The 13,469-nt window shown below is 38.2% G+C and overlaps 1 protein-coding gene across 1 annotated transcript; it reads right to left on the bottom strand.

The window, feature by feature from the left end:
* Nucleotides 1-9,506: 9,506 nt before the first annotated feature.
* Nucleotides 9,507-11,005, bottom strand: LOC139901511 (uncharacterized). Its single transcript, XM_071884215.1, has 2 exons — nucleotides 9,901-11,005; nucleotides 9,507-9,544 (listed from the first exon to the last, which is right to left on the bottom strand). Exons 1-2 carry the CDS (start codon nucleotides 11,003-11,005, stop codon nucleotides 9,507-9,509), a joined length of 1,143 nt encoding a protein of 380 aa, XP_071740316.1.
* Nucleotides 11,006-13,469: the final 2,464 nt, after the last annotated feature.

Here is a 13,469-nt window from a genome sequence, read left to right as displayed (position 1 = left end):
AGTCGTCCCCCATGTGAAATTACTAAGTTACCCCTTAAAAATATCTAAAAACAAGACAGCAGGCCCGCCAGTACATCTGGACGGCGTCCAAATTACTGGACGGCGTCCAGCTCTTCACACTGGGACGGTGTCCCACTATTTTGGACGGCGTCCCGATCAACAGGAAAGTCAGGATCTTACAACTCTCCCCCACTTGAACCGGATTGCGTCCTCGCAATCCAAGCCGCATGACAAGCAGGAAGATAGACCAAAACAAACTCCTCAGATTCCCATGTAAAATCGAAACCCTTACTACGACGCCATTGAACCTTAAAAGTCTTCACTTCTTTATTTTTCAACATTTTCATCTTTTCATCGAGTAGTGCAATCGGCTCCTCAACATAATCTAACTTATTATTTAGCTCAATCTCGTCTAATGGCATCCATGAAGAATCATCCGCAAGACACTTACGGAGATGGGAAATATGAAATGTATTATGGATTCCCGCAAGCTCTTCGGGTAATTCCAAACGATACGCAACTTCACCAACACGAGCTAAAATCTTGAATGGTACAATAAACCGAGGAGCTAACTTTCCCCGTTTTCAAAACTGAATAACACCTTTCCATGGCGAAACCTTAAGCATCACCATGTCACCTTCTTGGAACTCAATTTGTCGTCTACGCTTATCAGCGTAAGATTTTTGTCTATCTTAAGCCTTTTTCAAATGAGTCCGAATCGTATCAATCTTGCTATTCGTCTCTAAAACCAAATCGGTACTCCCGATTTCCCTTTGTCCCACTTCACCCCAAAAAATTGGAGTTTGACACCTACGCCCATAAAGCATCTCATAAGGTGGCATCCCGATACTAGTATGATAACTATTATTGTACGAGAATTCCACCAAGGGCAAATGCTCATCCCAACTGCCACCGAAATCAATAATACACGCCCGTAACATATCCTCCAATGTTTGATTCGTACGTTTGGTTTGACCGTCCATTTGAGGATGGTACGCCGTGCTCAATTTCAATTGTGTACCCATATCTTCATGAAACTTTTCCCAAAACCGAGATGTGAAATGGGTATCTCGATCCGTAATAATAGATATAGGAATCCCATGCCTTGATATCACTTCCTTGATAAACAACTTAGCCAAAGACTCTGATGATATCGCTTCCCGAATGGGAAGAAACAAGGCACTTTTCGTCAATCGATCAACTATTACCCAAATCGAGTCAAATTGGGTTCTCGCCATCTTTGGTAGCTTTGTAATGAAATCCATGGTACTGTGCTCCCATTTCCATTTCAAAATTTCTAACAGTTGTAACGTACCATACGGCTTTTGATGTTCGGCTTTAACTTGCAAACACGTGACTAATTGTTCAACATATTTAACAACATCACGTTTCATGCCCGACCACCAATACTCTTTCCTCAAATCAAGATACATTTTTGTCGCACCCGGGTGAATGGAATACTTTGACATGTGTGCTTTATCAAGTAGCACTCGTCGGAAATCTCCCATTCTAGGCACCCACACTCGTCCTTGAAAAGAAAACAAACCATGCGGACCTAAAGTAATAGACTCTGTTTGTCCCACGATTCGTTCCTCATGCTTATTGTTAACAAAAGCTTTGTTTTGAGTCTCGCCAAGCTTTACAAGAAAATCGTTAGTAATAATCATGCGTAACGATCCTTATCGCTGGATGTTGACTCTTTCAACTTAACGCATCCGCGACCACATTCGCCTTACCCGGATGATAAAGTATTTCACAATCATAGTCTTTCACCACATCCATCCATCTACGTTGACGATAATTCAAATCTCGTTGATCAAAAAGATGTTTTAAGCTCTTGTGATCCGAATAAATCGTACACTTGACATCATACAAGTAATGGCGCCAAATTTTCAACGCATGAACAACCGCCGCCAACTCAAGATCATGAGTCGGATATCTCGTTTCGTGTTCCTTTAATTGTCGAGAGGCATAAGCGATGACTTTACCTCTTTGCATTAGAACACAACCGATCCCAATTAAAGAAGCATCACAATAAACCGTCATGTCTTCTACCCCTTCCGGCAATACTAACACCGGAGCTTGACATAACTTCTCTTTTAATAATTGAAAAACAATTTTTTGCTCATTTTCCCAATTAAATTTAGCATTCTTCCTTGTCAATTTCGTCAATGGATAAGCAATTTTAGAAAAGTCTTGGATAAATCGACGATAATAACCGGCCAATCCAAGAAAAATTCAGATTTCCGTAGGTGTAGTCGGTTGTCCCCAACTCTTCACCGTCTCTATCTTCCCCGGATCTACTTGAATACCATCTTTGTTCACAATATGGCCAAGGAATTGAACTTCCCTTAGCTAAAATTCACATTTGGAGAATTTTGCATACAACTTCTCCTTCCGTAACGTCTTCAACACCCCACGCAAATGATGTTCATGCTCCTTCATACTCTTCGAATAGACAAGTATGTCGTCAATGAACACAATAACTGACCTCTCCAACATAGGTTGTCACACTCGGTTCATAAGATCCATGAATGCCGCCGGTGCATTCATAAGACCAAAGGGCATAACTACAAACTCAAAATGCCCATAACGCGTTCAAAAAGCCATTTTCTCAATATCTTCCTCACGGACTCGCATTTGGTGATAGCCGGACCGTAGGTCAATCTTAGAGAAATACGTTGCACCTTGGAGTTGGTCAAATAAATCGTCAATCCGAGGCAATGGATAACGATTCTTTATCGTCACTTTGTTCAACTCCCGATAATCGATGCACATCCGCATACTACCATCCTTCTTCTTCACGAATAAAACCGGAGTTCCCCATGGCGAAGCACTCGGTTGAATAAAACCCTTCTCGAGCAACTCTTGGGTTTGATTTAACAATTCTTGCATTTTGATTGGTGCTAAACGATAAGGAGTTTTAGCAATGGGAGTAGCACCCCGGAACCAACTCAATGCGAAATTCAACTTGTCTTTCCACCGGAACACCCGGTAATTCGTCTGAAAAAACGTCTTCGAAGTTACTAACCACCGGAATTTCACGAATGGATGGTGGCTCTTCACGAGTATCAACTACATGAGCAAGGAAAGCCATGCCAACACTAACAAGAAAATGGCGTGCCCGTGCATAAGTGCATAATGGCACAAGTCTTCTCCGTCTCTTGCCATGAATAATTAACTCTCCCTCACTTGGGGTCTTCACACGAATAGATTTCTCATGGCATGAAATATCGGCTCTATTACGATCGAGCCAATCCATACCAATGACAACATCAAACTCACCCAAAGTCATAAGAATGAGATCAATTTTAAATGTTTCGGAACCGAACATAATATCACAATCATTGCAAACATCAACCCCTAGCACCGTCTTACCATCCGCTATTTCAACTTCTACCGGATGACTTAACTTAGCTAGCGGCTTATTAAGTTTAGGCACAAATTTTGGAGAAGCAAACGATAAATTAGCACCACTATCAAATAGGATCCTTGTCGGATTAGCGTTAACCATGAAAGCACCTGAGACAAGTTCATTGGATTGCTTGGCCTCATCATTGGTCATCAAATAGTTACGTCCTCGAGCCGTACCCTCCGCCTTCTCCAATTTCTTAACATGATCGGTGTTCAAATCGGGACACTCCGGCTTTCGGTGCCCTTCTTTACCACAATTATAACAAGTGAGTTTGGTCGGCGCCTTGGTACAATCACGGGCCAAGTGCCCCCTTTGATTACAATTAAAACACGTGGGTCCATAACTCAAAGAACCACCCTTCTTCACGCTATTAGCACTTTCGGAACCCTTCTTGCTCTTTTTGTTCGAAAAGTTCGAATGACTCGAACCTTCAAATTTTCTCTTAGAGAAAGTGAAATCGCTTTGCTTCGGGACTTCCGGTTTAAAGCCCCAGGATAACTCAAACAATTCCTCAAAAGACTTAGCCATTCCCCGACTAATCTTACGCTTTAACTCATCGCTTAGTGTACGATAAAAATCTAGCATCAACTTGTGATCATCGCCAACATACTCCGGACAAAAACAAGTCTTTGCCAAGAAGGTCGACTTGAGAGTAACCAAGTCCATTGAACCTTGTCGCAAATTGTGCAACTCGTCCCGGATTTTATCAAGGTCGAAAGGAGTTCGGTATTCTCTGAAAAATTCCTTTTTAAACTCTTCCCACGTCAAACTCAAGCATTGCTCTTCACCATAAAACTTAATTTTATCGTCCCACCACAACTTGGCCGCTTCACGTAACATGCTAGAACCGTATCTCGTCTTTTTCTCGGGAGGACATTCCGCGGTACGGAAAGCCCCCTTGATGTCGGAGATCCAACATGTGCTTTTCAACGGATCTCGTACCCCATTGAACATAGAAGGTTGAGCATCCTTGAAATTTTTGTAGTGGAAGTCTCACCTTCCATAACCACCATTACCATCACCCCCTTCACCACGAGGATGAATGTTTCTAGCTTCTAATGCCTCTTCGATTGCGGCATTCATTTGCTCATTGATCATTTCGGTTACTTGCCCATCAACCAATTCTTGGAAAACCTTTCGGACATCGTCGAGAAATTCCGCTTTTAGCTTTTTAAATATGGCTTCAACCTTGGCTGTGAGTTCAACGTCCTCGCTCGTGCCTCCCTCATTGGTATCGTGCCCATTTCTCATCTTCATTCTATAAAACGAAAAATATTAAACAACGAACGAAAAGACATGACACAAATACATATTCACCTCACAGCCCCATCTTGCCTAACAATCATATTACATTGCTTGTTTGACACGATTTGAACCCGTAACAATGGTAGCTAATCATTGTTACGCGAGCATGTCGCATTAACTCGCTAGTACAACGTCTACCTCACTTGATGATTACAAAACACAACACAAAACAATTAGCGCATAGTTAGTTAACCTAATCCTAGGCACTAACAAATCCCTGGTTCGACCTGTCTCCTACAAGTCCCACATAAAGCGCATTCACAATAAAGTCTAAGTCTAGGCACCTATCTCAAGTCGCCTAAATCCCTTATACCATGCTCTGATACCACTTGTAATGACCCAAACCTTGATACGCCAAAAATATGACCCAAAAAAATTTTGTTTCAATACATCTGGATGGCGTCCAGATCTGAAGGCCTGGACGGCGTCCAGCCAATTGGGACGGCGTCCCAATGAACTACCAGAAACTAATCCTCGTGCTCAACTTACATGAGCGAAAAACCCGCTTCCTGACACTTTCAAACGAAACCCTTTTTACAATATGTCAATATAAGTTAAACTAAGAGATTTCCACAATAAAAACGGGTTTTACAACATCGGGCCCACATCGGCCATTTTACGAGTTTCGTTCAAAAATACAAGTTTCGACTGCACTAGTTTAATTTTCAAACGACACTAGAGCATGGTGTTTGGGGTTAAACTACCCAAATCTTGGCCGAACTTCCAAAAAGCTAATCCCCGAGAGTCACTAATCCAACCGAATACCTTTGCCCTTATCCACGCCGGAGCCTAAAAAGGTAAACAACGAGAGGGTAAGCTAAAGCTTAGTGAGTACAATAGTTATACATATACATATATAACCTACTTACTTGCAACCACTTACACAATATCGTATAAAAACTTGTAACTCAAATAGCATGTCATCATACTCGTAATACTAACAAGTTATGCAATATCACAAAACCGCATTAGCATATACTCAACACAATATATATATATATATATATATATATATATATATATATATATATATATATATATATATATATATATATATATATATATATATATATATATAAAAATAATATGCTAAACAATCAACAAACCCCCATATGGTTAACCATAAACGCTATGGTGCTACCGGCTCGATGGTTCACACCATACGCATTTGAGTCATACTCTTTTATAGTGCTACCGGATCGTGGTTCACACTTTGTTTTATAGTGCTACCGGCTCGATGGTTCACACTTGATGCTACAGGCTCGATGGTTCACATCATGATTTTATAGTGCTACCGGCTCTTTGGTTCACACTTCGACGCTACCGGCTCGATGATTCACACCTCATTTTATAGTGCTACCGGCTCGATGGTTCACACTTTGACACTTGTCACATACATGTTATGGCACTACCGGCTCGATGGTTCATACCATAACATTCACAAATAAATACGCCATATACACATACGTATAATTACTCCACTCACCTTAACGTCTTCGGTGAGATGATCAAGCTCGCAACCTTCAACGCGACGTATATTTATATATATATATATATATATATATATATATATATATATATATATATATATATATATATATATATACATGTAATCAATCACACAATCGAGTTGGTCAACCAACTCACTCGCCATCCTAGTATCATTTTGACCCATTTCAAGGTTCACACCCCCAATTGGGTCACCACCTACCCAAGTAACACCTACTTACATAACATCTAGGTGTGCTAGTAGTTAACTAACCAACTTAGGTCTCACCAACACCAATTTACACTTTGAAACCCTAGGTTAGTCATCTTTGAGTCCTCATGACCCAATCTTACCCAAAAACCCCCAATTCACAAGCAAATGGGTTTTAAGTTCATCACTAACCAAAACCATAACCCTTAAACAATTAAAGTAAGGAAATCAAGGTTAAGATTTACCACCACAATCAAAATGTAGCTAGGAAGTAGATGAACAACTTTAAAACTCGAGCTTTAACCCAAAACAAACTTCTTCCTTCTTGAATTGAGCTTTCTCACACTAAAAGTCTCCTCTCTCTCTCTAGGATGTAAGTGGAAGGAAAAAGGTAGGTGGAAATGAAGTAAAGTTCTCCACTAAACTGATATTGGGGCCTTTAAGTCGTCTCCATGTGAAATTACTAAGATACCCCTTAAAAATATCTAAAAATAAGACAGCAGGCCCACCAGTAGATCTGGACGGCGTCCAAATTACTGGACGGCATCCAGCTCTTCTCACTGGGACGGCGTCCCACCATTTTGGACGTCGTCCCGATCAACAGGAAAGTCAGGATCTTACATCTGTATGAAATGGAAAATGTAAACCTTGACCTGGACAAAGTTTTATGTATCTCAAAACTTTGTGAAGGGCATTTAGGTGACTTGTTCGAGGTTGTTGTCCAAATTGACAAAGTGCCTGGGCTGCAAATGATAAGTCTGGTCTGGTGATGGTAAGGTAAATTAATTTACCTACCAGGGTTCTATAATGAGATGCATCTTGTAGGAATTCTCCAGCTTCTGCAGAGAGTTTGGTATTTGGATCTATAGGTACAGATGATGGTTTTTCCTCTAAAATCCCAGTTGCATCAAGTAATTCTAAAGCATATTTCCTCTGTGACATAGTAATACCATTTTGATTCTTGATGAATTCAATACCAAGGTAGTAATTGATGTTTCCCAGATCTTTGATGCTGAATGTAGTGTGAAGATTTTGTTTTAGTTGTGTAACAAGTGTTGGATTGTTACCTGTGATAAGCAAATCATCTACATAGATGACAAGTGCCAGAAAGTTGTGACCTTTGTTGAAGGTAAATAGAGAGGTGTCTGCATAACTCTGTTTGAATCCTTGGTTGAGTAAGTAGGTGGTAAGCTTTGTAAACCATTGTCTATTTTCCTGTTTCAAGCCATATAAGGATTTGACTAATTTGCAGACTGGATTTTTGATATTTGGTGTGGTATAACCCTGTGGCAGAGTCATATAGACCTCCTCATGTAGGTCTCCATGGAGAAATTCATTGTTGATGTCAAGTTGAGCAATTTCCCATTTATGATGAACAACAACTGCTAGTAAAACCCTAACAGTAACCATCTTTACTACAGGAGCAAAGGTTTCACTATAGTCTGTGCCCTTTTTTTGTGTGAACCCTATGGCAACTAATCTTGCCTTATATCTTTATATGGTACCATCTACTTTTAATTTCACTTTGTAGACCTATTTGTTACTAATTACCTTTTTGTTGGAGGGTAAAGAAGTGATGATCCAAGTGTTGTTTGCTTCAAGTGCCTGGATCTCTTGGTTCATAGCTTATACCCATTTCACATTTTTACATGCTTGAGTGTATGGTTGTGGTTCCTGTGTAGTGTTAATAGAGCAGATGGAGTGTCTGATTATGGGGTTGATGATGTTTGAGTAGTTAATGTATTTTGAATGGTGATATTTGGTAACAAAGTTGATATGAGGTAATGTGGTTTGAAAGTCCTTAAATTTGTTAGGTAATTGGTGTTGTCTGAGAGATCTTCTAATTGGGATAGGAGTTGTGGTGGGTGTAGATGTGGGTACTGATGTGGAGTTTATAGAGTGATTGGGTTGGTTGTCAGTAGAAGTTATGGTGTTGTTGTTGAGGGATGTGTCAGAGTTAGATGTAGGGAGTGGAGCAGAGGTTGAGTTGGAAGGACTGGAGTTGGAGGTAGTGGTCTGATGAGTGTCAGATATGGTAGAAGTGGAAGGTGAGTGTTGATTGATTTCTATATGTGTGCTGGGCTGTGGAGATATGGAGAAAGGAAATGTGTTGGATGAGTTGTGATTAGTTTGTTGTTTGAAAGGAAAGATTTTCTCATTAAATGTGACATGCCTGCTAATTAGTATTTTCTGATTTCGTAGGTCATTGAGGATGTATCCTTTTTGTGTTGTAGGGTAGCCTAGGAGGATAGATGGAATGGATCTGGTTGCAAACTTATCATTTGAATGAGTGTGTACATTAGCTTGACAGCCAATTATTTTGAGGTGTTGTAGGTTTGGTGGATGTTTGTATAACATTTCATATGGACTGAGGTGTTTCAATGGTTTGGATGGGAGTCTATTTATGATGTGTGTTGCTGCAAGGATGCAGTAGCCCCAGAGATGTATAGGTATATGAGATTGAAATTGTATGGCTTCAGCAATTTCTAGTAATTGTTTGTGTTTCCTTTCTACTCTAGCATTTTGTTGAGGAGTGTAAGGACAAGAGGTTTGATGTGTAATACCATGTGATTCAATAAAGGTTTTTAATGAATTGTTTACAAATTCTGTACCATTGTCTGATCTTATCATTTTTATGGAAGTTTGAAATGTGTTTTGAATGTAATTGCATAACAATTTAATGTGTGAAGTGGCATGAGTTTTGTTTGGAATGATATAAGTCCAGATTGCCCTAGAAAAATCATCAACTATGGTGAGAAAGTATCTACAATTGTTCATTGTTGAATATTGGTATGGACCCCAGACATCAATATGTATAAGATCAAAAGGAGAAGTAGCATGAGATGAACTTTGTGTAAAAGGAAGTGAATGTTGTTTTGCAAGTGGACAAATATTACAATGATTAGTATCAACAGAGGTACATTTGAAAATAGAAGAAAGACATTTTATTTATTTAAGTACATTAAATGATGAGTGACCAAGTCTGGAATGCCAAATAGAAGCATCATTGGAGAGATTTGATTGAGTGTTGAGATGATTATTGAATGTGTTGCAGTGATGGTGTCTTGCTGGATCACATAGATGCCATTAAAGAGGGTGCCATGTGCAATCCTCTGGTTGTGATCCTGGAAATAACATGAAAGAGGTGTGAAAAGAACAGAGATTGGTAAATGGTTAGATAGTTTACTTACAGAAAGTAAGTTGTATGAGAAGTGTGGTATGTAGAGGACATTGTGTATTATGATATTGGGTTTGATTTGAACAGATCCACATTGAGTGACTTTAGTGTTATGGACATTTGGTAAGGTAACATAGATAGGTGCAGGACATGTTTGAACATTGTGCATTAGTGTCAATGATGTGGAAACATGGTCAGTAGCACCACTATCAACCACCTAAGCATTTGTCAATTATGAAATAATATTAGCTATGAACCTGTATTGTTGGACAGAAATATGTGAAGCTACGACTTTGTGTATACCTGTGTAGGGTGGTTCAGTTGTAGAGCTTTGTGTTGATTGCATCATGAGCAAAACTTGATTGAGTTGGTTTTGAAGCTGATCCATCCTGGCAGTCATAGCTAAGTCTGTGGTGGCAGTTGAAGTAGAAGCCTGCTCATCTGTGGTAACCAGGTTCACTGATTTGTTGTGTGGATGTGGCTTAGTTGGTGGTTTATATCTGCCATAAAGAGGATGACCAATCGGATAGCCAACAATCTTGTAACATTCTTCTTTGTTTTGACCTTCTAGTCCACAGTTACCACAAAATATACCCTTCTTGAAAGGACTTTTACTCTCATAAGTAGTTGCAGGCTTGTTTGATGTCCATTTTGATGAGCTGTTGTTGTAGGATTTGTTGGTTGAGTATGATGATAGTGCAATTGATGTTGGTTCTTTGAGTGTGTTTTCTCTCTGCTTTTCTTCTTGGCGTATCATACCATATGCTTTACCAACAGCCAGAAGTGGTTGTAGTAAGAGTATTTGACCTCTGATGTTGGAATAGGCTTCATCTAAACCTATAAGAAATTGTATTAGTCGTTTCCTTTGATCTCTTTCTCCATTGGTTTTGCCATTTTCACAAGTGCATTTGTAGGTACATGCATAAGGAGATTCTAGAGCATCCAGTTCATCCCAAAGACCTTTGAGTTTTTGATAGTAAACCTCCACTGTGCAATCAATTTGTTTCAATTGAGTGATGTCATTGGAGATTTGGTAGATACGATGTCCATCAAGTTGTGAGTAATTTTCATGTAATTCATTCCACAGATCAGCTGCAGAGTTCACAAAGCTTAGTGAATTACCTATTTGATCAGTGATGGTGTTTAACATCCAGGATATGATCATATCATTAGTCCTGTCCCATAGTGCTCGATTGTTCGATGTTGCAGCAGGTGCAGTAAGTTCTCCAGTTACAATTTGGAGTTTGTTCTTCGCGTTGAGAGCTATGGTCATAGAGCGTCTCCAGGAGCTGTAATTTTCAGATCCAGTTAATTTCTTTGAAATTAGAACAAGACCTGGATGATCTTGTTGATGAAGAAAGAGTGGATGAGTTGGTGAATTCGTGTCATCATCTGTGATGATCGGCATGGTTCAGTTGAGTAGATGACAAAATTAGGGCAAAAATTGAACAGATTATGAAATTTATGATTATTTGGTGGAATCAGAGTAAATTGTTGATGTAATTGTGTGCGGAAGTATGAATATGATGTTGTGAAGTGGATCAAGTAAGTAGTAGATTGAATAGGCGTCGAAATTGAGTGATCGGAGTTGATCGAAGTGTCGCCGGAAGTAATGAATAGGTTGAGTAGATGCCGGAATTGAGTGATCGGAGGTGATCGGAGGTGATCGGAATGTCGCCGGAAAGTATGATAGCTCTTCAAATCACATTGTGATTTGCATCTGATACCATAAGAGCAAAAGAGGATTGAATTGAATCATTTCATTCAACAAAAACTGACTATTACAAAGTACAAGCGTTCATATATAAATACAATTTGCCTTACAACTTGGCACTATAACCACCTACACTATGTAACTAACTCAATAACTAACTCTAACAGACTTTCTATATACAGTTTAAAGTGGTAAGATATTTTCCAAGTTTTGTCCGTTGACTTGATATGGTGTTGACTTCTTTGACTGTGTTGTTGACTGCAGGAGCTATACCATTAGAAGTACTGTATTAATTATTAATTAAGTATACATGTTAACTTACGTATTTTAATGTCAGCCCTAAAATAATCATTAATACAATAAAAAGTTTTGTACAAAGTGGTTAACAAGTATTTTTCATGGTGACAGTTTTTAAAACCACTTTTAAGCCTATTAACGACTTTCCTAATTGTCGTTGTAATAATTTCTTAGTTTACTCGTGGATATGGGCATTGTTAAAAAGATGTATCCTTACAGTTCTTGAGCAGGTAGCATGTAGTAGTTGTGAACTATTATGGGTTGTATGGTGTTTATCGGTTAGATTTCGATTTCTCATTTTATTTGGTTTATTATTCCTTGTTTTGAAAAATTTGAAGACAAAATCCAATTGAAAACGAGTTCAAATTCTAACTGAAAACCAAACTTTGATTTTAGTTCAGTTTTGTTTTAAACCGAAAAATAAGAATCAAAATTAAACTTATATAATCATAAAATATCGATTTTAAAATCAACTTTTTTCTAAAATCGATTTGTGTTCTAGAATGTCTTTAAAATGGCATTATTTACTTTGTAATCTCATGTAACTAGCAGTGATAAAAAGTTCACGGATTTGAAAGGTACTTTTTAAAAAAAAAAATCTAAAAAATAATGTTTTCTTTTAGAAAAAGTAATTAACTTAACAAATATATGTGGTCCTCTCTTTAAATTTAGTAGTGTTCCAAAAAAATTATATAATACTTTATTAAAAAAATTTATCATCTAGTGGGGTCCTTGGACTCCATTGCTATTCAATTAGAATCGCCCACTAGCAGAGAGGGTGTGTTTTTTATATATGTTTTGATGTTAAAAGACTACACATATGTAAGTAAAATTAACTTAGCATTGTTTATTGTAAATACTTGTACAACTATATTATTATTATTATTATTATTAATTATTATTAATTAATTTTAATCTTCTATACTAAACCTCCTCCCAAATTTGATCGTTTCAATTTTACCGCGTTGTCGTTTTGAGTTTGCGTTCACACTACAAATGATCCTCCAACTTTCGCACAAATTACACAACAACCCTTCAACTTTACACTTTTTCAGGAGTAAAAAACGTAAATTTATAATTTAATTAAAAATAAAAAAACCTTACTCCACCCGAATTTATAACGGGTCCTATCTTCTCGCTCGGTGCGAGTTAAATTTTTCCGAGGCCACCGTTCAACTCGGAAAAATCTCACGAACCCAACGGGACTAACTATATGCAAAACGGACATCGTTAAAAAAACACTAAATAACGGGCCCTATATTCACGCTCGGTGCGAGTTAAATTTTTCCGAGACCACCGTTCAACTCGAAATAATTTTACGAACACAACGCGACTAACTATACGCGAAACGGACATCGTTAAAAAAAAATATTTCGGGTTATATTACATACATATATATACATATACAAAACGACTAACTATACGCGAAACGGACATCGTATATCCAAATTGGACCGCGCGTCGAATACAACCGCAGCAACGCGCGGTCGGATTTTTTCTAGTTAAAGAATATATTAACTAGAATGCTAATCATTTAATTATTTATTAACAAGTTTCAAATATGTAGAATTAACCAATGCTAATCATTTAACTTGTTATAATAACTGTATATTCATAACTCACGGATATATAAATTTAAGCAAGCACGTGGCCACTAAAGAGGGTTAATAAGACCATATATCTTTAATAGTGAAGGAACAGTAGAAAACGACAGCATCAGTCAAAAAATATAACAACCCTCACTTTTTCATTCTGAATTTACCAAATTTCCCTTAGGGTTTCAACGTCATATTATGTGCATCAACATTAGGGTTGTTATCCATTTCGACAAACAAACATTAATACTTTCATTAAATGATCG

This window comes from Rutidosis leptorrhynchoides, chromosome 3 (genome assembly GCF_046630445.1).
Source record: "Rutidosis leptorrhynchoides isolate AG116_Rl617_1_P2 chromosome 3, CSIRO_AGI_Rlap_v1, whole genome shotgun sequence".
NCBI lineage: Eukaryota > Viridiplantae > Streptophyta > Magnoliopsida > Asterales > Asteraceae > Rutidosis > Rutidosis leptorrhynchoides.
Note: the sequence above shows the minus strand (reverse complement) of the source record. Positions and strands in the feature narration are given on the sequence as shown.